At 41.1% G+C, this 27900-nt stretch overlaps 1 protein-coding gene across 1 annotated transcript in view; it reads right to left on the bottom strand.

Annotated features, from left to right (window-relative positions):
- The window catches only part of DCHS2 (dachsous cadherin-related 2), a 409001-nt gene that overhangs the window by 80825 nt on the left and 300276 nt on the right, over positions 1-27900 (bottom strand). The window contains exons 4-8 of the mRNA XM_073605397.1: positions 27481-27717; positions 15414-16421; positions 11771-11958; positions 11302-11401; positions 8805-8962 (exon numbers count right to left, since the gene is read on the bottom strand). Coding sequence (XP_073461498.1) covers positions 8805-8962; positions 11302-11401; positions 11771-11958; positions 15414-16421; positions 27481-27717 — 1691 coding nt within the window. The remainder of the gene's footprint in view (positions 1-8804; positions 8963-11301; positions 11402-11770; positions 11959-15413; positions 16422-27480; positions 27718-27900) is intronic.

Here is a 27900-nt window from a genome sequence, read left to right on the forward strand (position 1 = left end):
AAAAACAAGCTTGAAGAAACGCTGAACGTGCTGGAAAATGGGCCTCAAAAACATGCATAGATGTTAAAGGGGTTGTAAAGGTAAAAATTTTTTCACCTTAATGCATTCTATGCATTAAGGTGAAAAAACTTTTGACAGTACCGCCGCCCCCAGCCCCCCCGTTTTACTTACCTGACGCCTCGAATCTTCGCTGCACGTTCTTGTCATCTTTGCTGCAGCTCAGCCTGGTCGCTGATTGGCTGCAGTGGATGGATTGAAAGCAGCGCAGCCATTGGCTCGCGCTGCTGTCAATCACATCCGATGACGCGGCGCGCCGGGGGGCGGGGCCGAGTGATACAGCGAGCGGCTATAGCCGCCGGCTGTATCACGGGAGCGCGCCCGCAAGCACTCACCACCATGCGAGGGAGCTCGCATTAAGGTGGTGAATGCTTGCGGGGAGGAGCTGAGACAGCCGCCGAGGGACCCCAGAAGACTAGGTTCGGGGCCACTCTGTGCAGAACGAGCTGCACAGTGAAGGTAAGTATGATATGTTTGTTATTTTTTAAAAAAAAAAAAAATACCTTTACAACCGCTTTAAACCTAGCCTTAGGTGGCGTTGTTCTGTCACAATGTGGTGTATCCATTACTGTTGTGTTGATTTGCATCATTAATGAATTAATGACTTGGTGCTGACACCTAGTGGCCATTCAGTGTTATTACGTGTTTATTTCTGCATATCTCAGTGGTATGACCCAGCTCCCCTCTCTGTTAGGGCTAGTTAGTTTAGTCCTTTAGATAGACCCTCTCTTTCTATGTTCCCTCAGTGAGCTGCTATCCTTCATATCAAACAGAAGACTGAGAAGATTATTGTCTTTTTATACTTCAAATGACAAGTGAACATCCCACTTACTGCAGGTTAAGAAGTAAAATTATATAGGATTAAACGCCCGTGTCTTATTGAAGAGTTAAAGCAGAACTTCATCCAAAAGAGGAAGTTCCGCTTTAAGACCTCCTCCCTAACTCCTCTTTAAGAAGGGAAATTTTTTTGGTTGGGGGGGGGGGGGGAGCAGATACCTGGTTTAGACAGGTACTGAGGTACCAGCATCCAATTCAACTCGGATTACCTAGGCCATCCGAGCAGACGTTCTCTTTCCCCCCTCCTTCCCCACAGTCTTTTGGGACACGTCACATGTCCCGGAAGGCTGCAGGACCATTCACAATCCGGCTCGCGCAGGGAAGAGCCAGCAATTTAAATTTTCAGAAAAACGACTGGAGCCCTTCTTCAAGCTGTCTGTGGAGGGAGCGTATTAAGCAGCTGATCATACTGACCAGGTGGACTGAGGTCCAAAGGAGTTATGTCAAGGCATAATGCAGCAATGAAACAGAAAAGGAGTTTAGTAATAAAGTGAAAATATGCACAGCACCTTTACACATTATTGCAGACTTATTTTGCAAAGTACCCACCCTACAATTCAACATCTGTGCCCCCACCATCCTTTCTTTTGATTACCAGTGCTTCCATCACCTTCTTCTAGGGCCTAAGAATTTGACTGTTTAGCACTTACTACTGTGAGCAGCACATTTGCAGCTGTCAGCGTTTAATTTGTAAAAAAAAAAAATGTTAGCAGGTGAGGTAAAGAGTTTAGGGTATAAAAAGCATACATAGTCTCTTCCACTATAAATAGCTACATGCTAGATTTTTTTTACTCAAAAGTTTAGTTGAACTTTAATTGGTCCATTAAAAAACCCCCAATAGCTCAATCTGAAAATTACGTACACAACTAAGACGTAAGAAGTGTGAATTTGCACTTTCCCTCTCTGCCTACCTTCTCCAGTCCATCAGAGGAAGACTGAAAGAAAACCTATCCTGGTGTGCTCTCTCTTTAAAAATCCCATAATGCTCTGGAAATCCTGTGTCATGTGTACACCTCATATTAAATGTTTAATTGTCTATTCAATATTGTATACAGATAGTAGAAAAAGTACAGTAAAATTATTAGTTTAAATACATTTTTATAACATGAATTTTAAATGTTATCTGAAGAAACACTCACTATTGTATAGGAGAAATAATATTTCACATATATCCTTTTAAAAAATCATATATTTTTTTTTTTTTTTAAAGCAATAAACATTCTTCATATAAAAAGAATCTCCTAATGGAGTTTAACCTCCTTGGCGGTATTCCTGACCGTGGCTCGGGGTTAAATTTCAGTACCATTAGTGTTAACCCTGAGCCCCACTCGGGATTGCATCGCAGGATCCAGGAAGAGGTTACATACCTTGTCCCCAGGATCCTGCTGTGTCCAGCGGGCAGCGGCCAGATCCTCTGGATGATGCTCTGTATTCCGGGTTCCATTCCCTGCAAGCGTCGCAACGCATGGGGGGTGGCACAGGCAGCAATTTTAAAAGGTATAAAACACAACACATACACAATACATTGTAATCTTATTGGAGTACATTACTGTATCAAATCATTTGACCTCAGTTTGTCCCCAGTGCTTTGTTCAGTGCGCTGCCTGCAGTTTTACTGTTCTTTCTGACATTCTTTCTGCCTTGAAACTTGAGAACGACCATGGCATCCAAAAAGCGCGTTTCTACATCAAAAGCAGTTTATGACCAGCTTGAAAACAGCAATAGAGAAGTAGAATCACTTGCAGAATTGAGTGATTTGTGGGGAAATTTGTCATCAGACACAGAAAGTGACGACAGCCACAATTCTGCGACTGAGCTCAGTGATGTGTGAACTTGGTGCTCTATTGACTGCGGTACGGATCACGCAGTGCCCCCAAGATTCCCACATACTGGAGCGCCTGGTATGAAAGTGGACGTTGAAGATGACAACCCCTGGCATACCTACAACTATTTCTGGCCGATGAGGTTATTGAAAAAATAGTTACGGAGACAAACTGGTACCATTAGCAACAAGCTACTATGCATCGGAAGCTTTCAAGAAGCAGAAAGTGGGAACCAGTGACCAAAGATTACATTTGGAAAATTTCTGGGCCTAATAATACTTCAGGGAGTGGTGGAGAAACCCCTTCAGAAGTGGTACTGGACAACTAATAAATTACTTACCACTCCATTCTTTGGCACGGTCATGTCAGAGTACAGATTTTCGCTGATGATGAAATACTTACACTTCGAAAACAACAAAGAATTGGATGAAACTACTCAACCTGCACCACAACTCAAGAAAATTTGGGAAGTAGCTCAAATGATTCTAAAAAATTTCCAACGGAACTATGTGCCAGAAAGAGATTTTAGCATAGATGAAAGTCTAATGGCCTACAAGGGAAGGCTCAGCTGGATACAATACAGTGCATCAAAGAGAGCACGATTTGGCATAAAATCCTTTATGCTATGTGAATCAACTTGCTACATTTGGAATTCAGTCCTATACACTGGGAAAGGAATAAAATTCAACCCAAAATACAGCAACTATGGAATGGCAACATCTTCTGTTCTTTCACTGATTGAGCCATTGCTAAATCAGGGCTATTGTGTAACAACCGACAACTTTTACATATCTCCTAAACATTATGAGTTTCTTCTGCAGAACAAAATGAATGCCTATGGATCTGTTAGGGCTAATCGGCGTGACATGCCGCCAATGTTTGGCAATAAGAAGCTGAAGACTGGAGAAATGCTTGCCTGGCAGAAAGGCAAAATGATGGCACTGCGATGGCGTGACAAGAAAGATGTGTGCCTAATGAGTGCAGTCCATAATATCTCCGCTGTTATGGTACACACAAAAGGTGGGAAAGAAATCATGAAGCCACAAGTAGGGAGGTGTTGACAAAGCCGACCAAGCAATGACATTCTATCCAGCAATGAGGAAACTGCAAAAAAAGTACTACAAGAAGATCTTCAGACATCTTCTTGAGCAATGCTTGTGGAATGCCTACATTCTGCTCAAAAAAGAGAGTGACAAGCCTGTAATCCATTCTGACTTTATTTGGAAAGTTGCCGAACTGATCTTTGTGAACCACCAAACACCAGTTGGCTGTGAATAGAGCTGGACATCGTGCTGCCGGCGTTGTCAACCCGGAACGCCTGACTGGTCATCACTTCATGGACTACATCCCACCAACTGAGAACAAGTCAGCACCTACAAGGATGTGCGTGGTTTGTTGCTAGAAGCGAGATGACAGTGGAAAGAAAATCCGAAAGGAAACCAAGGTTCCATTGTCCTGATTGTGACGTCTGACTTTGTGCAGTCCCGTGTTTCAAAATTTTTCATGTTTACTAAACCAATATGCAGTGACTAGTAATATTGCACCCTTGTTTGGACAAATTTCAGTGTTTCTGATTTGATTACACTATTCAATAAAATGTATTGAACAAAATGTATTATTATTATATTAATATTTGTTATAATTTATAGTTATTTATTGTATTATAATTTATGATTTTGTATTTCAAACTTTATCAAACCCAGATGTCTACTAGACTCTTGTTTGGACAGATTTAAGTGAGTTATTCCTAAGACTTACAGGCCTACAATATAAAACGCCAAATTCCCATGTAAAACAATGTACCACTTTGGCATTCTAAAATCAGACATAATCATACCGCCAGGGAGGTTAAATTGACCTTAAGGTCCTCATTTTATTTATTTTTTTATAACAAACATGTTATACTTACTGTCTGTGCAATGGAATTGCAGAGAGCAGCCCAAAGCAAAGAGGGCAGAGTGAGCACATCAGCATGCTCAGTGATTCACAATGGGAGAGATTGCCACATGTAGCAAGCTTTCAGTACAACAGCGCTGTGCTTAACTCTTCCTATCCTTTGCCCTGGGAGATCTTCAGAGCAGCCAGGTGGGCTGGTGGACAAGCAGCCAGGAGGGCTGGTAGTTCCTGCAGGCAGTAGAGCTGGGAGCAGTTCTACAAAGGAGAGGAGATACTCCTGTATGCAGTTTACAACATACTGTACTATTTTCTAAAGGGGCCTGAGAGCTCCGAGTCCTCAAGGGACTTGTGCTTTTTTTTTTTGATCACTAAGGGCTGATGATGTCCAGGAAAAAGAACAGTCCAGGATTTTGTACATAGGAAGGAAGTTGTTCCCATTCATTGTTTCAGTCATGCTGGGCATCCCATAACCCCTTTACCCCATCTAAGTTATTATCCCTAATAAAACAACAAAACCAAGCTCAGACTGTTTTCTTGTGCTTGGATGAAAGTGGAAAATGCTTGTTGCCTGGCTGTGCAGGAATAGGGGAACCAGTTACCAGTTGCCCCTCCGACAGTAATGCTACACTTTCTTTCTAAACGTTCTGCATTTATCAATGGCTTACAAGGTACAAAAATCAGCTAATGATTTTACTTAGTATGTATGCATAACATACTGTATACCATGAAAAAATATCTACAAGAATGGGTACACTTTAGGATATTTAGGAGTTGTCGATAATATATTTTTGTATTGTTCGTACAGGGCATAGTGAAAGAAACTGCCTGGATCTTTCTTCTTACATTTCAGTGAAATTATCTTTGTTCCAGTACAAACAATGAGTCCTACAACAAGGCCTGCTTTGCTCTGTCACATTAGCTTTACAGAGCATCTCACTGCAAAACTGCAGGGGCAGCTGTTTGGCAGGAAGTATGAATTTTCTGCATATTATTAAACTGATTGGCAAGGTGACAGTGAACTTTAATTACACCCACAGTGTTTGCTTTTGTCTTGATAGTCTACAAAGTCACCCCAACTGATATAAAATATTACGTTTGCGAACTATGCTACTTGCAGCAACTAATATTTTTAATAACTCTGCTGCAACAGTGTTTTGAAACATGACAATGGGGCCTATCTGCACAGAGTTTGTGGAACAGACAAAAGTAAAACTAGAATGGCTACTTAAACGTCTCTAACCTTTGGGATATCCTTCTTAAGCAAACCTTAAAATGTAAGCTTTCTCTAGCTAAACCCCAACAGTTAAAGGGGTTGTAAAGGCAAGGTTTTTAGATAAAAATCTTCTGTGTGCAGCAGCCCCCCTCAGCCCCCCTAATACTTACCTGAGCGATGTCCACGAGTCCCTTGACTGTCCGAGACTCTCCCTCCTAATTGGCTGAGACACAGCAGCGGCCCCATTGGTTCAATCAAAGTCAGTCAGCCAATCAGGAGAGAGAGGGGGCGGGGCCGCGGCCCCGTGTCTGAATGGACACAGGGAGCTGTGATTTGTCTCTATTTGTCCTGTTTACCATTGTTACCGAAAGTGAAAGAAAATCCAAAATGTTGGGTTGTCTTTAGAACAGTAATAGAGGGGACATCTTCCAATGGAGACACTAGTTCTGGTGACCTTGCTGTCAACCAGGGATTTCCTCTCACTTCATGTTTTGGGACAAAAAGTGAAATCTCCCCTCCGGCAGTAATGGGACACAGATGAAAAAAAAAACCGACAGGAGTTATAACCTCCCTTACTCTATCCAAGATGAAAAAAAAAGTTTTGTCTTTAGTTCTACTTTAACCGCCACCCTAAACTCAACCGGTAACCTGCTCTCTAACCATGCCCTTAACCATAATGCTTACTCTTATGCCCTGTACACACGATCGGACATTGATCGGACATTCCGACAACAAAATCCATGGATTTTTTCCGACGGATGTTGGCTAAAACTTGTTTTGCATACACACGGTCGCGCAAAATTGTCGGAAAATCCGATCGTTCTGAACGCGGTGACGTAAAACACGTACTTTGGGACTATAAACGGGGCAGTGGCCAATAGCTTTCATCTCTTAATTTATTCTGAGCATGCGTGGCACTTTGTGCGTCGGAATTGTCCACACACGGTCGGAATTTACGCGAACGGATTTTGTTGTCGGAAAATTTTATAGCCTGCTCTCAAACTTTGTGTGTCCGAAATTCCGGTGGAAAAAGTCCAATGGAGCCCACACACGGTCGGAATTTCCGGCAACAAACCCCGATCGCACATATTCCGTTGGAAAGTCCAACCATGTGTACAAGGCATTATAGTGATACTAAAGTCTAAGTTTTCTCATTTAAAAATAACAAACATGTTATACTTACCTGCTCTGTGAAGTGGTTTTGCAGAGAGCAGCCCAGATCCTCCTCTCCTTGGGCCCCTCGGCTTCTCTCCTGGTCCCTCCCTCCTGTCGAGTGTCCCCACAGCAAGCGGCTTGCTATGGGGGTACCCGAGCCAAGTCGCTGCTCTGTTTGTCCATTCAGACACCGAGCAGCGGTTTGGCCCTACCCCTCTTTCTCCTCACTGGCTCACTGATTTTGATTGACAGCAGCAAGAGCCAATGGTGCCTCACTTCTGTCTCAGCCAATGAGGAGGGAGAGTCCCGGGCAGCCGAGACTCTCCTGCAACATCGCTGGATCGGGATGGAGCTCAGGTAAGTATTAGGGGGCTGAGGGGGGCTGCTGCACACAGAAGGTTTTTAAATTTTTTTAATTTAAAAAAACCTTCTGACTTTACAACCACTTTAAACCCTTTACAGTTACAGACCCTAATAATCCTAATACCAACCCAACCCCAACTTAATCTCAACCAGAAATTACATCTACTGCAGCATACATACCTTATTAGGTGCCCTTAAAGGGATATTAAGGGCTCACTTTTTTTAATAATAAACATACTTAATCTGCTCTGTGTAATGGTTTTGCACAGAGCAGCCCCCCTCCTCTTCTCGGGTCCCCCGTCAGCACTTCTGGTCCCTTCCCCTTGCTGAGTGCCCCCATAGCAAGCCACTTGCTATGGAGGCACTTGTGCATGCTCGCTCCCAGGCCGCCTCTGTGTGCCCATAAGACACACAGAGCAAGGGTCTGCCCTGTCCGCCACTCCCTCCTTACTGCCTGCGATTGACAGCAATGACTCTCACTGTTGTGTCTCAGCCAATGAGGATGGAGAGACCCAGGAGAGCCGCTGTTCTCCACATCACTGGATCGAGATGATGTTGGGGGGGATGTCGCACACAGAAGGTTTTTTACCTTCATGCATAGAATGCATGAAGGTAAAAGACCTTAAGTCTTTACAGCCACTAAGCATTACCTTAAAATGATTTAATTGTCATGTCAACATCTAACACCACTAAATCACAGCACTAAAACCTACTGATCCAGGAGACCGGTCACCAAACCAAGTCTTGTCAGTGGGGATACAGACAGCAAGTAAAGGTCCTAACTCATCCCTATTATACTGAAAAATGTTTTTAACTGAAATACCACTTGACTTATGATTTGCCAACACTTTAACTTATTATTGTGGGTTCACTTTCACAACACTGACCACACTTTGAACATGTATGAAGTATCCCTTGGCTAAGAAATCCTGATTTGTAGTAAGCAAGTGTCATGCTTAAAGTGGTTGTAAACCCACATTTGTAAGTTTTACCTATAGTTAAGCCTATAATAAGGCTTACCTTTAGGTAATGAAAATATCTCCCAAATGTGCGCCGTTTAGGAGTTATTTCCTGTACACTGCGCCAATGATGTCATCGGTGCATGCACTGTGAAAAGATGGACCTCCATGCCGTTTCTTCACTCGTTTGTGCCTTGAATGATGCGCGCATGCATGGGAGTGACGTCATGCGGCTCCGGCCAGTGATAGAGCCTGAGTCCGCTTCCCCGGAAGGAACAGAGCAGAAGATGGATGCGGCCACCAGCGGGGACACCGCAGGCTTCGTTTGCAGGTAAGTGGCACATAATGGGCTAGTATGCAATGCATACTAGCCCATTATGCTTTTACTTTGCAGGGGTTGCAGGGGAACAAAAAGGAAGTAAAAACCATCAGGGTTCACTTCCTCTTTATAGAAATGTTCACAAACCAATGAACAATAGGTCAATACACTTGTATCCTCACCTGAATATTCACAGTTGCATATTCCTCCAGAGGAGGGACCCCTTGATCCCTTGCTGTTACTGTTAAGCAATAGTATGACTTCAGGCTAACTGAGAAAGGTTGTGTTGTCCAAATTTCACCCGTAGAAGCATTAATAAAAAAATGACCAAGATCATCATCTGTAAACAAAAAGAAACATGAATAAAACTGACATCAGTTTCTAAAAATACATTTTATTTTAGTAAGCACTTGGCTGTACTGAGAGAGCAATCACCTAGCTTGGCCAGTTTATGAAAGTTTGGGTTGCTGGATTTCACAAAATGCTGGTGTACATGGCAATATCATTTAACACAGATGTAAAAAAATTTCAGTGGCATCCAGTCCATAAGGGGCGCAGGGGCGCTGTCCCCCTAATCCATGTGCCTAGCCCCTAATCTACATGCAGGGCGCCGGACGCATGGATTCCAATGGAGTTTTTTTTTTTTTGAAGCACATGATTAGAGCCTGAGGCTTCAAAAAAGAGTGGGCTCAGGGGGCAGAGCAGAGTTGTGTGACGATAGCGAATTAATATTCACTTTTGTCTTCCTGATTCTCCTCCCAGCCAATAAGGAAGCGGGTCCTGAGACCCAGGATTTCCTGGCCAATTGGGTCTCAGGACACACTTCCTGTTCAGCCGGGAGGAGAAGCAACGGCCCTGGCTCTTCCTTCCCCCTGCCTCCTAAGGTAAGGACCATCTCCCATGGGGGTTGCGTTGGATCGCTGCCGCCTTCTCGTCCATCTAGCGCCGGGGGGGTGGGGGTGTGCTTGTGACGATTGCTGCCTTTCCGTCCACCATCCGTCTCCTGCTGTGCTGATTTCTGATTCTGCTGAAATTCATTAAATGTATCTTGTACATAAAGCTGGCAAAAGTACCCGAACTATTCTTGTTTTCACTTTCCTGATTCCCCTGTATGGTTTCTCCTAAACTGAGAGAGGGAGGGCAGCCCTGTGAACCAATCTGACTTTAATGCATTGCATAGTTCTATCCATCTAGCAATGACAGCTTTCACATAGCGGGAAAGAGCAGAATGATGATTTCACCAGTGTGCTTTTTCCTTCAAATTCTAGACCATGTAGCCTCCAGAGAAGTCTCAGGAAGTGCTAAACATGGTCAAAGTGTCAAGATGACAAGGCTTAGTCGAAGAGAATTACAAATACCTTGGCAGGTTAATTATATTTTCTGTAATTCAATTTTTTAGTCATCTGTTGGCTTGGAGTTCAGCTGTAAAACACCTCTTTTATATGTTTATGATTAAAATTTGGTCTTAGTGGTGCAATAGTTGAGGGCTGAATAATTCTATAGTGCATGAATTACAGCGGCAGGGTAATTTTTTGAAGCACCTGATTCGAGCCACAGGCTCTAATAGGCGTCAAAAAAGGTAAACAGCAAGCGCCATGCCTGGCTGTGTTAGAAAACCAAATTAATATTTGCTTTCCTAACACTGAACCACCTCTCCTCCGATCAGGTGCTCGGGTCTGTTACCTATCACCTGATTGGCTGAAACAACAGGCGCCATGATTGGACGCCTATCAGGCGTCCAATCATAGGAGAGGACGGGAGGAGGGGACGGGAGAAGACATCAAGGACATGGAGGAAACTGCTCTCCGCCATCACCCACTGCCCCACCGAGACAGGGTAAGTGCCGGGCAGACGGCGGGCGGGGGGGCACAGTGGCAGCATTCGATGGGCACAGTGGGAGCATTTGATGGCACAGTGGGAGCATTTGATGGCACAGTGGGAGCATTTGATGGGCGCAGTGGCTGCGTTTGATGGCACAGTGGCAGCATTTGATGGCACAGTGGGAGCATTTGATGGCACAGTGTCAGCATTTAATGGCACAGTGGGAGCATTTGATGGGCACTGTGGGAGCATTTGATGTGCACTGTGGGAGCATTTGATGGCATAGTGGGAGCATTTGATGGGCACTGTGGGAGCATTTGATGGCATAGTGGCAGCATTTGATGGGCACTGTGGGAGCATTTGATGGCACAGTGGGAGCATTTGATGGCACAGTGGCAGCGCTTCATGGGCACAGTGGCTGCGTTTGATGGGCACAGTGGTGGCATTTGATGGGCACAGTGGCGGCATTTGATGGCACAGTGGCTGCGTTTGAAGGGCACAGTGGCAGCGTTTGATTATTCCTACTAAAGAATGTATTTGTTGCAACTTCCTATACCAGCCTTACCTTGTAGCCTACCCTCCTCTCTCGGGGGGGGGGGGGGGGATTTCTACATGTCTGGTCAAGGCCCCTCTCTTGTTGTTCTTACAACAAACCAATTTTTGATGACATATACTCTGTGCCTCTTTGCTCTTTTGCTTTTTCCCCTTTTATACTGATATTTGTGTATTGATCTGCACACTGTTATACAATAATAAAATATTTGAACAAGAAAATGGGATGCATAATATAAACCGCAAAACACAAAATTAGTACAACTATTATCACATCTCATAAAACAGCATTAACTTGTTGCTTACCTGAAGACAATAAATACTGTACTGTCCCATTACCACCAGCATCAGGATCTTTTGCAAAAACAGTTGTCACCAACATGTGTCCTTTCTGACCTTCTGGAACCTGGAAAAAAAGAATAGAAATCCGAGTGAGTGAGTTATTAAAACTAAAACATGTGATGCCTCATCACAACAACACCTGATAAAACATTATAGTGCATATAGATAATATGAACAAGTGATAGATATTCTAATTGCTGGCACAACATTCACATTTCCTGTGCATTTTTTAAAAAATTCCCTCTAATGAGCTTTTTTTTTTATACACAATTTTTGTAACTTAGCACAATATGTTAAAATGGAACAATTATAGTACAATTGTATTCACAAACATCTTGCTCGGTGCAGCATCCAGACCGAACACTAGGTGGCAGCCAGCTTTCATAAGTGGAGTAAAGTTACACAGCTGTTTACTTTCCAATATTTAACAAACCTTGACATGCAGTTGCTTTCCTAATGGCAGTTGTGGAAAATATGGCTTGTTATCATTAAGGTCAGCAACTGTGATGTAAACTGTGGTTGTGGCATTACGTCGTGGAGTGCCATGGTCCGTCACTAACACAGTAAACTGATGGTGTGTTTGCTTTTCATGATCTAAAGCAGCACAATTTATAATTTCACCTAAAGAATGCAAAGAAAGACACAAAAACATGGTATGATTTGCAGGTTCATTAAAGCAGAAATAAAAGTGATTTTTTTTGTAAATAACCACAACCAATCAGCTTTCCATTTTCTGCAGCCATATTAGTTCATAGAAGATTTCTGATTGGTCATCTTAGGTGTCTACTTTTTGCACACAGAAGTTGTACTTTAGGCTGCCTTATTAAATAAGCCTATGGGAGAGAGGTTCAATATAAGCCTTATGCCACAAGGATGAAAGCACACTAAGCATGTGCCACAAGGCTCATTATAAGGCTCCATGCACACTGGGCTTAAAAAAAGTCTGTTTTATTGGGAGTAAAAAATGCTCATATAGAGCATTTTTTGTAAAAGTCTAGACGAGATTAGAAGAGTTTTACTTTTTTTTTTGCCAGTGAGCTCCAATCAAAAATGCGTACCAGAGGTTTTTTTTTTCTTGCCTCTAAACGTTGAGCTCAAAATATGCCTGTAAACGTCCTAATGTACATGGACACATAGGGGTTGATTTACTAAATGGAAATAGACTGTGCACTTTGCAAAGTGCAGTTGCCCTCTGCAAGAGCAGTTGCTCCAGAGCTTAGTAAATGAGCAGAAGCTCTGCTGACTTCCATCATCCAATCATGTGCAAGCAAAAATGCTGTTTTTTAAATTTTCCTTGCACAGGATTGGGTACTCTTTGCAAAGTCAAGCCTTACCTCATTTACTAAGCTCTGGAGCAATTGCACTTGCAGAGGGCAACTGCACTCTGCAAAGTGCACAGTCTATTTCCATTTAGTAAATCAAACCCTATGTGTCCATGTACATTAGGACGTTTACAGGCATATTTTAAGCTCAACGTTTAGAGGCAAGAAATAAAACACCTCTGGTATGCATTTTTGCGTGCACAGAGCACAGAAAGTGCTGCCTTTAGTAAATCAACCCCATAGGATAACATTGAGCTGCTTCTACAGGCAGAACACAAAACTCCTGTAGAAGCAACATTTTTTAAACCAGTGTACATGGAGCCTAATTTTCCAGAATAGCATGATACAGTGGGGTTGTAAATAGGCTGTTTACTTTGCAAGGCAATTTCAGTTAGCTTGGTAAATGTAGTGAAAATCCACTTTGCAACGAATCCCCATTAGGCAAGGGAACTAAAAGAAAAAGAAAACTGTATTTTTGCTTGCACGTGATTGGATGATAGAAGTCAGTGGAGAGTCACCACATTCACTAAGCTAAGGGAAATGTCCCCTGTAAACTGAGAATTCCCTTTGAAAGTGAACAGCCTATTAGCCTTTAGTAAATCACCCCCATTTGAACTAATATGCATCTTGGGCAATTTTAATAAGTATAAGTACATTTTTTAGTTTGTGAAATAGGTTTCTACAAACATATTAAAAACACCTAAATAAATGCAGTTGCCATTAAATACACTCAAATTTAACAAAAATTGTTTAAAGCACAGAACAAAGATAAATGATAACATGAGAATAAAGGCTTCTAATGAACATCAACATACTGGAAGAGTAAATAACAAAAATATCGAAATAAAGCAGGCATTGGAAGGATGATTGGCCTATGCTAAAAAGCAAGAGGTATGGCAATAAAATATTGTCATTTTGCTTATCAGAATGTTGGTATAGGGATTATTTCAGAACCATATATTGGGTGTAATCCAGAATTTAATCGTTCACATGTACATATTTTGCAGTTTTTTTTTTGTTTTTTTCATAAATTCAAGCTTCTTAATCATTCAATACCATGCGATTACATGTGATACCATTCAAATCTGTGCAAACCATTTTTTGCTGGAAACCACATTAAAGTTGCAGCAAGCAGGATTTCTGCTAATGCAACACATCTAAAATGTGTAAATGTGAACAGAGCCTCAAGGCTCCCACTCCCATTGTTTGTTTTTTTTTTCTCTTGTTTCCATGCTATGGAGAATGTACCAGGAGGAATGGGAAAATGAAAAATCAGCAAAAACACCTAAAACTCCATGCTAGTCAGGGACAGATCTGGAAACTATAGCAGTCCCAAGCCCAGACGTAAAGCCCAACTCTGGGGAAAATAAAAATCCTCTCTTGCTGTGGGGCTGCCCCACACACCAAGGGTTAAATGCTCGCTATGGGAAGGGAAAAGCAGTTTTACCACAGGTGTGCACACAGGGTGTGCTGGATGTGCCTGGGCACACCCTAATCACCCAATGCGAATTAGACGGAAGTGGCTTCCTATGGTGGCAAATCGAGAGGAGGAGGAGCCAGAAGTGCCAGTGGTGGACCTGAGAAGAAGAGACTTGGGGCTGCTTTATTATTTACAAAAAAATGCCTTTACAATCACCTTAACATTCTTCCACAAGTTAAAATATACTTGTAAAAGTAGTTATACTTAAGGATGATTTATCATTCATTTTAAGAAAGCGCTGGACTTAAAGTAAACCTGTACATATCCTGAAATATTGGCTTACTGGCTGCCATGCTGACCTTATAGGCTCTGTTTGAAAGACCTGCAATAAGTATGGAAATGAGAGGTTCTGACTTCACTGGCTGTTTGCAAATTCTAGATCAGTGACTTAAAAAGTATGAGGGTCAGAGACAGCTAGGCCACTACCATTTTACTGAACCATATCACCAACAGCAACAGAGATGTGCATATTTATTATGTAGCCAACACACTATTCCCAATGCACACGTTCCTGTAAAAGTGGCTGTATGTAAAAGTGGGTGCTGAAGCAATCACCGGTTGGAACCGTGAACAATCTGAGCGAGAGATGTCACCGGCACACCATGGGTCTCCAAAATTGGGTACGAAGCTTTATTAAGCGATCCCATCATTACAGCAAACAGCAACATTTTGGAGCCATGCAGGACCCCTTCATCAGGCAGGTGTCCTGCGTCCACATCATATGCCTGATGAAGGGGTCCTGCGTGGCTAAGTTGCTGTTTACTGTAATGATGTGATGGTTGAATGAAGCTTTGAACCCACGTTTTGTAGACCCATGGTGTGCTGGTGACATCTCACCCTATTTATTATGTAGGTCTCTGCATTGACACAAAGAAAAAAAAAAGTTTCCTACGTATCGTATACACAGCATAACACTTCTGTCACGTGAGCAGTTTTTTTTCTGCGTGGAAATATGTAACATACATTTTCTGCAAGGGCATAGAGAAATCCATTGTTCTCTATGTGCCCTGTTTACACCACAATGTTGATGTCATGTGAGGTGTTTTTTTTCTGCACAGAAAACACACCAGTGTTGTGGTGTGAACAGGGCACATGGAGAACAATGGTTTTCTGTATGCCCTTACAGGGACAGGTGCAGAAAAACACGGTGTGCAGAAGGCCTCATATGGATGGCAAAATATTTTCTCCTATGATGCTAATCCTAGGTTGAATATTAATGGGCTATTCCAGCTAGTAAGTCTGAAAACAACATAGTTGATAAGCCTATACATTACCTGTCTTAGAGCTGATTTGGAAATAATTTTCTTCGGACAAGAGGAAAAAGGAAAGCTGCCCATTTTTCCCAGAGTCTCTGTCAGATGCTGTGATTGTGCCAATTACTCCATTAGGACTAGAGCTTTCCACAGTGGTGAAAAAATACATGGTTTGACTGAAAGCAGGGGAATTGTCATTAACATCCAAGACCTTGACAATTACTGAAGTAGAAGCTGTTTGCTCCTCTACAAAGTCTGTACAACTTGCCACTACGATCAGATTGTACATATTGGTTCTTTCGAAATCCAGAGACCGACGCAAGAAAATTGATCCGGTATTGCGATGAATTGCAAATGGAACTGAACTTTCAGGCCACAAAGAGTAAATAATCCTTGACAGCTGGCTTTGTCTGCCTTCAATGTATGCTTTCACCTGGAGGATTGTGGAATATACTGCAAAATCTTCATTGATTTCAATTCGATGCGCTAAATTACCAAAGGTCAAAGTGTTAATTGTGTCTGGCTTTGTGACACTGATGGTTAATGTAAAAAGAGAACTTAAAAACGGATGTCCATTATCTTCAGCTGTTATCAGCAGAATATGTTCACACACCATTGTTAAAGTAGTATTGAGGTACAAGATTCCAAAATTGGGGTCAATGACAAACACATCCTGGTTTTCACTTGAAATGCTATACGAGATGAGTCCATTGTATCCACTGTCAATATCCTGTGCCTGAGCTATATACAGAGCACTGCCAGGAGAAGTGTTTTGCTGCACACTTATTCTGTCATTCTCTCTTGGAAATAAAGGTGGATTGTCATTCACATCAGTTATAGTTACATTGACTTGTGTGCTGCTATAGGCTGGAGAGTTTCCTAGTTTGGACTGGACAGTGAGCACAACAATAGGCTGAGTTTCATGATCCAGCTGCTTTGCTGTAGTAATAATACCAAACTGGGGGTTTATGGAGAACATCTCTTGCAGATCGCCAGATAATATCCTGTATGAAATGGGCTCCATGGAATCTTTAAACAAGCCAAAACAGACTTGATTAAAAATGAATATTAACAACACATAGAAAATTGGAACTCAAAATATGAAGATGGATTATAACTGTGACAATACATTACAACTACTGCATATAATAATTCATACCCTTATCTTCAGAATATATGAATATCTAACAGTTTAGCACTTTTCAGTATGTGTGAATGAATTGTTTACATCAAACTCTCAGGAACACCAGAAAATAAATGTTTTCCTAATAGCCTTGAGAAAGACATATAGGGGTTGATTTACTAAAGGCAAATCCACTTGAAAGTGCACTTGGAAGTACAGTCGCTGTAAATCTGAGGGGAGGATCTGAAATGAGGGGAAGCTCTGCTGATTTTATCATCCAATCACGTACAAGCAAAAGTGCTGTTTTTTTATTTTCCTTGCATGTCCCCCTCGGATCTACAGCGACTGCACTTCCAAGTGCACTTGTAGTGCAAAGTGGATTTGCCTTTAGTAAACAAACCCCCCCAGTGCCTTGTCGAAACATCGTACCAAATAAACCTGTTCATGTTGCTTCAATGCAAGATCTGCAAGTGCCTCTTCCACTGGAGTGTATATAATTTATATATATATATAGATATATATATATATATATAGATATATATATATATATATCTATATATATATATCTATATATATTTATATGTATATAGATATATATATATAGAGATATATATCTCTATATATATATATCTATATATATATATATATATATAGTATCTCACAAAAGTGAGTACACTCCTCACATTTTTGTAAATATTTTATTATATCTTTTCATGTGACAACACTGAAGAAATGACACTTTGCTACAATGTAAAGTAGTGAGTAGAGCTTGTATAACAGTGCAAATTTGCTGTCCCCTGAAAATAACTCAACACATAGCCATTAAACCACTGGCAAAAAACGTGAGTACACCCCGAAGGTGAAAATGTCTCAATTGGGCCCAATTAGCCATTTTCCCTCCCCGGTGTCATGTGACTCGTTAGTGTTACAAGATCTCAGGTGTGAACGGGGAGCAGGGGTGTTAAATTTGGTGTTATCACTCTCACTCTCTCATACTGGTCACTGAAAGTTTAACATGGCAACTCATGGTAAAGAACTCTTTGAGGATCCTAAAAAAATAATTTTTGCTCTACATAAAAATGGCCTAGGCTATAAGAAGATTGCCAAGACCCTGAAACTGAGCTGCAGCATGGTGGCCAAGATCATACAGCGGTTTAACAGTGCAGATTCCACTCAGAACAGGCCTCGCCATGGTCGTCCAAAGAGGTTGAGTGCATGTGCTCAGCATCATATCCAGAGGTTGTCATTGGGAAATAGACGTATGAGTGCTGCCAGCATTGCTGCAGAGTTTGAAAGGGTGGGGGGTCAGCCTGTCAGTGCTTAGACCACGTCGCACGCTGCATCAAATTTGTCTGCATGGCTGTCGTCCCAGAAGGAAGCCTTGTCTAAAGATGATGCACAAGAAAATCTGCAAACAGTTTGCTGAAGACAAGCAGACTAAGGACATGGATTACTGGAACCATGTCCTGTGGTCTGATGAGATCAAGATAAACGTATTTGGTTCAGATGGAGTCAAGCGCGTGTGGCGACAACCAGGTGAGGAGTACAAAGACAAGTGTGTCTTGCCTACAGTCAAGCATGGTGGTGGGAGTGTCATGGTCTGGGGCAGCGTGAGTGCTGCAGGCACTGGGGAGCTACAGTTCATTGAGGGAACCATGAATGCCAACATGTACTGTGACATAATGAAGCAGAGCATGATCCCCCTCCCTTCGGAGACTGGGCCGCAGGGCAGTATTCCAACATTATAACTACCCCAAACACACCTCCAATATGATCACTGCCTTGTTAAAGAAGCTGAGGGTAAAGGTGATGGACTGGCCAAGCATGTCTTCAGACCTAAATCCTATTGAGCATCTGTGGGGCATCCTCAAGTGGAAGGTGGAGGAGTGCAAGTTCTCTAACATCGATCAGCTCCGTGATGTCGTCATGGAAGAGTGGAAGAGGACTCCAGTGGCAACCTGTGAAGCTCTGGTAAACTCCATGCCCAGGAGGGTTAAGGTAGTGCTGAAAAATATTGGTGGTCACACAAAATATTGACACTTTGAGGCCAATTTGGACATTTTTACTTAGGGTGTACTCACTTTTGTTGCCAGTGATTTAGATATTAATGGCTGTGCTTGAGTTATTTCGAGGGGTCAGCAAGTTTACACTGTTATACAAGCTGTACACTCACTACTTTACATTGTAGCAAAGTGTCATTTCTTCAGTGTTGTCACATGAAAAGATATAATAAAATATTTACAAAAATGTGAGGGGTGTACTCACTTTTGTGAGAAACTGTATACATACACTTAAAAACAGAAAAGCTGATAAACTAAAGTAGGTACTGAAGATACAAGCCTGGAAGGAAAAAAACATACACATTTTCTAAAGCAGCATTCTTCAGTAGAATTATTTTTCTATTTCCACCTAATGTAGTTGTTTCAGCTTTTGTGAGTAACTGATGTTGTGATATGTCCAATTTCATAGCTACTGCAACTGCTGTTGAGTCAAGACGATAAAGGTAAAATAATGAAAAGCTGAAAATGAAAATGTCACTCTTCCTGCAGTGGAACTGTAGAAATTTTGTTTTTTCAGCATAGCCAGTGTAGTTAGACATTCAACTGGTGGGCAAATGCAATTTTCTGTGAGCTACAACAAAGCAGCATATGCATTGCTGTACCTGATTTGGAGGGACTGTCCCTCTTCTGGAAGAAAGTGCATCTGTCCCCCTTTCCTTCTAATTTTGGTCTCATGTATATACATATTCTATAAAAAATATGTTCTTTTTAGCTATCAAAAGGTGTATAACAGTACTAAGCCTTTTATTCCATTTCTAAAAAGTTGCATTTGGAAATTTCAATAGCAATAGTAGTGGTTAAAAGTACTATTTTTTGCAATTTAATTCTCCAGATAATGGGGGTTTGGCAGGGGTGTATGCTTTGTCTACATATTTTGCTAATAGTTGCCCCTCTTTCCCATCCCAGAAAGTATATGTAACAAACAATATATATTTTAGTAAACCAAAAAGCAAGCAGTTGTAAAATACATTAAAAAAAGGCTCATCAGGATTTTCATCTATCAGATCATTATTGGGGACTTCAGTATGGGATTTTCCATTTGCTTGGTAAAATCTGTCACAGCATACCAATGCAATTTCCTTTCTCTGTAAGATTTCTATATCATTCTTAGTATTCAAGTTACAGTCCCTCACATATCAACACTAAGCAATGCTATTTCTAAGCAGGCACCAAACAGATTCAAGCATGTCCTAAAAAAATGAAAGATTAGATTGGAAAATCTGAACCTATTTAGCCAGGGAAATAACATTTCGTAGTATTGACGTTTTAATACAGTATGTCAAGCCGATTATTCTTTTTTATTTTTAGCAATCTAAAAAAGAAAAAAAAGGAAAAAATCTGACATTTGGGACTACCAAACTGCAAGGCGAGAGTGAGAGACTTGTCTTTTATATTGCTCTAGATGACAGCAGAGACTAAACCCGTGTCCAGTTCTGAAGCTGTTCTACACATAGGATGGTAGCGTATTTTCCTATTTCTTCTTGCATAAGGTGTAACGTGGTGCCTGGAAAGTCAATGTGGTTGTCATGCATTCTGCTAGTAGGAGATCCATGTCCCTTAGTGCACTTGGTAGGACGCATACACATTAGTAATGATAGGTACATTACAGTATATGACCAAAATATTGAGGGCATCTGACCATCATGCCCTTATGAGTTTATTGGACATCCTATTAACATGAGGTTGACCCCCCCTTCTCTCTTCCCAACCCTTGCAGTTATAATAGCCTCCACTCTTCAGGTAAGTTCCAAAGATGTTGGACTCCATTCAAGTTTCTCCTTAACAAGCTCCTTAAACCAGTTCTTTAGATGTGGCTTTGTGCACCTGAACAAATAACCTGGTTCACTAAGAACTAAGATGAAGCAACAAGCATGGCACAGGAAGTATTGCTTTGAGAATATAAATAGGCTGAGGGCAGTCAAATGTTGGCCCCAGAACTTGACGCCGTCCTTCTAGTATACTTTAACGTAGTCATCATCTGCTTTATTAGCCAAAATTAATCATTGTAAACAAAGCACTAATTAACAATGGAGCTACAAGCATAGCTTAGGAAGTACCCATTTACTCACCATGCTCAGATGCAGGTGCAGGCCTCTTGAACTTCTACAATTTCCTGTTTTTTTTAGACATGCCCAGTGAGGATAAGCTTCTCTGCTTCGCTCCTTCAGCAGCTCAGAGAGGCAACACCTGATAGGGCATAGGTAGCTGGGCAAATGATCTGCGGCCAGGTGAATGGACCCTCCATTTTCAGAACCTGAGTTGTGTGCAGAGTGTGTGGGAATGTGGGCAGCTGGCCAAAAGCCAAAAAGTATGCAGCTTCTCTAAAAGGTCCAGCTACTATGAGAAGATCCTCCCAGATTGCTATCAGAGTACTCTAGTTTCAGTGGGGTAGACCTCTGTCCTTGGTCCTTTGACCCCTCCAGCTGTTCTGTGTTAACCAGAGATTTTCTGAACTTCACTGTGAGGGATGCTGTTTATGAGAATATTCTCAAGTCTGTGCTTTGAACTGTTTTACTAAAGTAGTGCTTCTTGGAAATGCCCCAAACTGTTCAGGTATTGGCGCAATATAGTAAATACTATTAACCATGTCTATCAAACCTGCATAGATCTAGACCCTAAAATATGTCTCACTCTCTTGGGCTAGATGAAGAAATATTTACTCCTGATATTATAACACCTATAATTAAGCTACTATTTATAGCTTGCAAAACAATTGCATTAAAGTGGTTGTGCCCTGGGCCCCCTACACACGAGGAATGGCGACTTCAAGTTAACAATGCTTTATTGAAAGAATGACAAGTGTATTGGAATAGAGGCACAGCTAATACATTTTAGAAAGTTTGGGAGCCCTAGTTGGCAGGTCTTGGTTTAGCCCCCTTCTCATTATTTTCTTATAAAATGTAGCAGTGCTAATTGGTTGAGCGAGGGATAAAATACATCAGTGATGAATAACACAAATCTTAAAAATAGCTCAGGAAGGCATACAGATGGTAAGCACGCTGCCAGCACTAAGACATACAAAAAAAATTCATTTCTTTTTAATGATCAAAAAATGGTATAGTTAATAAATATATGAAGGCACTTGCTAAAAATGCATATACCACTGTTCTAACCCCGACAGTCCACAAAAAAAACACCAATATAGCAAGCATATACAAAAACATGGTGATAAATAGGGCATGCTTCTCATGATTCCATTAAATTGGCATAATAGGAAAAATTGCCCCGTAATTAATCTACAAATGATCCCATTCATATAATTCAATATAAAGATATATATTATTATAAGTCATAAGTGGCACAGCCAACTACAATAACAGGAATAATAAGAATATGCACTATTCCTGTCAGGAATAATCCAGTGATAAGCTATGGCCTGTTTTGAAAACATAATTTGGAGTGGGATTTGGAGTGGGATTAGAGCAGTCACAGTAACTGCTTTTATATACTGTATGTATTAATTCATGTTTTGACAATTAAAGTACATATATTATTTTTGTATGTCTTGATGCTAGCAGTGTGCTTATTTCCTACCATCTACATGCCCTTTTGAGCTATTGTTAGAAAACTGTTATGCCGCGTACACACAATCAGAAATTCCGTCAGAAAAAACTTGTATGGTTTTTCCGACGGAATTCCGCTCAAGCTTGCCTTGCATACACACGGTCACACAAAAGTTCTCTGAAGTTTCGACCGTCAAGAACGCGGTGACGTACAACATTACGACGAGCCGAGAAAATGAAGTTCAATGCTTCCGAGCATGCGTCGAATTGTTTCCGAGCATGCGTGATTATTTGAGTGTCCGAATTGTATACAAATGAATGCATTTTCGGATAGGAGCTTTTCCCAACCGAAAAATAGAGAACCTGCTCACAATCTTTTGCTGGCTGGAATTCTGCCAGCAAAAGTCCGATGGAGCATACACATGATCGGAATTTCTGGCCAAAAGCTCACATCCGACTTTTGCTGGCGGAATTTCTGATCGTGTGTACGGGGCATTAGGAGATTAGTTTCAGGATATGAATCAAACCAGGTATAGCTGAACGGTAGAAAAAAAAAAAATCACAGATGAACCTCCTAAATGAGAAATTGAGGAGCAATTATTGTCCTGCTGCATTCAAATATATGGAAGAGAAGACAGGAAATTAATCTCTTGAAGTTTATGCCATGCGTTAAAGTCTAAATATTACGAGAGATTAATTACTAAACTGTCTTACTTAAAATCTTATTGATTGATAACATTTTTATAGTGTGACTAAGCTACTAAAATTCACTCATGAAGGGCTAACCTAAAGGTGATATGAAATGCAAAGAGACAGAATATAACTCTTATGATAGTTAAATGAATACTACTTTTAGCATAAAACATTTTTTAATTCTGTTTATTTTTGATATAAGAAAAATGTGTGGCCCTTTGGAAAAGTTGATAAAGCATAAGGCCCAAAACACTTGAAAACACTAAAAATTCCACTTGTGAGTCCAATCATATGAAGATCAGGTGGATAGCTAACAAATCAAAAATATCAAATAACTACCTAATGTAAACATTTATCAATGAAAATACTATACAGCATTTCAAATACATTTCAAAGACATTTCAGCAATAAATATTACAACTTTAAAAGTAATCATGACCTTGAGGTAGAGACACATGAATAAGCAAGAATCAAATGTTTTTTTGTGTATGCCATACTTGGTCACAAAGTATATACTAAGTTAGGATCAGCCTTTTCCCCCAAACAGTAGATACTGTTTTTTCTTGCAGACATTTACCCTCCATGATCTTAACCTTTCTACATTTTAGTATTGACTGCATGATGGTATGCAAAATATACTTGATTTAAATTTGTACAATATGAGTTATGTGAGCTGAAGAAAAATAAAGACCATCAATTTCTGCTTTATGGGTGAATATTATATATTTTTTAAAATTTAAACTCAACTTCAGCCAATAGATGTATGGAGAACAACTTCTCTTCTAAAGATGTGATTGCTTTGATCCTATTAGGGAATTGTGACAATTAACACTATAGTAAATAAACTAATAAATAAAATGATTAAAAGCAGCTGACCTGTAAAACCTTTTCCTTTTTTTCTGAATCTAGCCCTTTATTCCATCACTGCAATTTGGCAGTTTCAATAAGAACCCTACATTTTTAATCTACAGATCTGTTTCTGCCCTTATTCATCTGACTGCTGAACCTGTTTCTGATGTCTATACTATCTATCCAGCAGTCTTATTCAGCATCAGCATTTAACCATTTAATATAGCCTTAGCAGCTGCAGTGGGGTGCACATACTTGATATGTTTAGTCCCATAGTCCCCTTTCAGTACCACCCATTAAAAAAAAGTTCAGGAACTAGTCATGAAAAAAATAAATAAATACATACATATATATATATATATATATATATATATATATATATATATATATATATATATATATATATATATATATATATATATGTATGTATATATATATAGAGAGAGAGAGAGAGCAAAATTATAGATGCAACCAGGGGCGTTGCTAGGTCTACAAAAGATCTGGAGCTAGAGCCCATAGCAGTGCTCACCAACCGTTTTGGAGGCCCGGGGAGGCACACAGGTGTAAGCAATTATTTGTGGGCAATGGCTGGTGTTGGCGCTTCAATCATCAGGGCACCATGGTTGATATGGCGTCAGGGTGATTGAAGAGCATTATTTCTATTATTACATTATAATGTATAATGAAGAGGTTCAACTCACCATAATGCAGAATCAGTGGGAGCCCCCAGTGTGTTATATCTCCTGCCACCAGATGCAGCTTGTCACTTGCCACTGTCACCTGTCACCAGGTGCAGCTTCTTACTTGCCGCTGTCGTCTGGCACCAGATGTGGATTGTCATTTGCCACGTCACCAGATGTGGATTGTCACCTTCCACCAGATGTGGATTGTCACTTGCCACCGTCACCTGCCACCTGAAGTGGATTGCCATTTGCTACGTCACCTGCCACTATTTGCAGATTGTCACTTCATCTACCACCAGATGTACATTGTCACCTGCCACGTCACCTGCCACCAGATGTGGATTGTCACTTGCCACATCACCTGCCACCAGATGTGTAGCATGGCAGCACTGGTCCATTTAGTTCTGAGTGAGGGCAGGAGAGCGGTGATGTGGGGCAGGCAGTGAGAGATGATGTCATCTCACTGCTCCCTGCCACACCTCCGACATTGAAGAGGCCTGCGCTGTCAGGGCGGAAGAGCGGTGATGCGGGGCAGGTGGAGATAGATGATGTCATCTCTGCTCGTCCGCCCGCTCACTTCTCTCATCCACCTGCTCGGCTCTCTCATGCAGCCCACCTGCCACACCCGTGGCCGACTGCAGAGAGGCCACGGCCCGCTGGTTAGGCAGGGACCCCTGCAGCAAGAGACTTGGGGCTATGGGCCCAAGATTTGGGGCTATAGCCTCAATAGCCACCCCCTAGTGATGCCACTGAATGCAACACTTTTGTGTTTGCTACTATTTATCATGAGCTGAACACAAAGATCTACAACTTTTTCTATGTACACAAAATGCCCATTTCTCTCAAATATTGTTCACAAATCTGTCTAAATCTGTGTTAGTGAGCACATCTCCTTTGACGAGATAATCCATCCACCTCACGGCTGTGGCATATCAAGATGCTGATTAGACAGCATGATTTTTGCACAGGTGTGCCTTAGGCTGGCCACAATAAAAGGCCTCTCTAAAATGTGCAGTTTTACTGTATTGGGGGGTCCAAAAACCAGTCAGTATCTGGTGTGACCACTATTTGCCTCATGCAGTGCAGCACATCTCCTTCACATAGAGTTGATCAGGCTGTTAATTGTGGCCTGTGGAAGGTTGGTCCATTCCTCTTTAATGGCTATGCAAAGTTGCTGGATATTGGCAGGAACTGGAACACGCTCCAGAGCATCCCAACCATGCTCAATGGGTGACATGTCCGGTGAGTATGCTGGCCAGGCAAGAACTGGGATGTTTTCAGCTTCCAGGAATTGTGTATAGATCCTTGCAATATGGGGCCATGCATTATCATGCTGCAACATGAGGTGATGGTCATGGATGAACGACACAACAATGGGCCTCAGAATCTCATCACGGTATCTCTGCCCCTATTGAATGCCTTGCATTTATTGAGAAAATGACAAGACGTCCTCTGAATGCCACTTGTGTTGAGTGAGCAATCCTCTGTGGTTATTATGCAGCAGGGCCAAGTATGGACCAGAGAAGATAATGGCAATCACTGTAGTAGTGGTGACTACTTTAGTGATTCTCTGTTTCCACAGATGTCTATTAGGTATAAGATATGCTTTCTTTTATTGGTCCAAGATGGACCTATATAACTGTGCAAAAAAATCTATTCATAAACTTCAGCTTCCAAAAAATAAATGTAAACAAATGTCAACAGTAATTCTTGTGACCTCATAATCCTCCATCAAGAAGCATGATTAAGGATCTTTGGCCTAAAAATGTTAGTACTTAAGGGTGTCCATCAAAGATATTCCAGAATGTTGGGAACAGGAATGAGTTAATTCAATTGAAAATAAAGCAAATTTACACTATTTAATTTGCCTGAATATACAAACGTGTCCAACTTGCTGGGAATCAAAGAACGTAATATTCAAAAACTGTGTTATTCTCTGCAGATTCTCCACAAAAATCCCACCTTATTTTTTTTGTCTTCAGTTTTTCTTTCACTGACACAAAGCTTCTTGAAGCTTCCTTTTTTTTTCAAATCAATTAAATGACTGCAGTTACCATGATTTGTATAGTACATCTGTACTATAATCCACAGCAGGACAGTTTTCTCCATTGACAGAGATCTATATATTTGATTTTGAATTTGGAAGTAACACAAAGTTTTCATTCCAATTAAACTATGCAAGCACAGATTTCTAGTGCTGACCTTTTTCAAATGAAGTCAAAATAACTAGAGAAAAAAAGTGCACATGCAGCTGCTAACTAAGGGGGCTACCATTTATCATTGTGGTTTTTTGAAACAATGTAAGAACAGCTGTTAACTGGGACCTTCAAGTTATATCAAACTTAAAGTGTATGTCTGGGCAAATAAGGATAAGGCATATTTAATACATTTCTGCAACACATTCACATTTCCCCAAGTTTTGTCATTTTCAAAATACGGCATGCACAGCAAATACCTGCTAATCTGTTTTGGATGTTTAGGTATTTTGCTTGTGGCTTTTGGTTAAGGTTTAGTGGCCCTTTAAAGATATCCTTTTCTAAAGTGGTTCTAAAGGCTTATAGTTTCTTACTTATATGTATTGTATTTCTGAAGATTAAAAACCATCAGTGTAAAGCCCCCCCCCCTATACTCACCGATCCCAATGTGCATGAGAGCAGAAGCTCTCCTGGGTCTCTCCCTCCTCATTGACTGAGACACAGCAGTGGCTAGCGCTGCTGTCACTCACAGCCAGGCAGGAGGGTGGGGCCGAGCTGTGCTCTGTGTGTCTAATGAACACACAGAAGTGGCTCGGGAGCAAGAACGCACTAGTGCCCCTAGGGCAAGCAGCTTGCTATGGGGAACTCAAGGGGAGGGGGGGGGGGTTGCGCTTGAGCGCTGCATGTTTGTTATTTTTAAAAAATCTGAAGCTTTACAAACACTATAGTGCAGAATAGGCGCTATCAGTTACAACTCTAATCCATCTAATCATGTTCACGCCTCTCTGTTATGAAAGTGTACTGTTTAGTAAATGGAAAATCATCAAAGACAGCAGAGAAGAGAAAAAAACACACCTATACATAATTGGAAAATGGATAGCCTAGTCCTGATGCTAATTAATTTTTTGTATCTGTGATACTTTAATTATGCCGTTAACATATGTGCCAAACTTACATTGTAGTGAAACTGGTAGATACTTACTTAACGGTTCCCTGGCCTTGACAATGCCGACAGTGCTACCTTGTGGAGCATCCTCTGCAATTACAAACACGTAGCGTGATTTCTCAAATACTGCCGGTGCCACTGCAGTCTTCAGAATTTTAACAGTGATTGATGCATTCACAGAAGATGTACGACCACCCTGGTCTCGAGCACACACAAAGAAGGTCACTTGTGAATCTTCCAAATGATTGAGAGCAGAGATCAAATAGATAATTCCTAAATATATAAAAAAAAGACACACAGTTACAAGTTGTCCAAACAGCCCAAGCTTCGCTACAACAAACAGAAATCACCTGAATCACAATTTATAAAATATTATTTCAGTCTGCTTTTAGTCTAAGTGGCAAAACAGTATACCGCATAAGCCTGTGCTATGCCCACTTACCTTTCTGTCCTGTC

This window comes from Aquarana catesbeiana, linkage group LG01 (genome assembly GCF_042186555.1).
Source record: "Aquarana catesbeiana isolate 2022-GZ linkage group LG01, ASM4218655v1, whole genome shotgun sequence".
NCBI classification, from domain to species: Eukaryota; Metazoa; Chordata; class Amphibia; order Anura; family Ranidae; genus Aquarana; species Aquarana catesbeiana.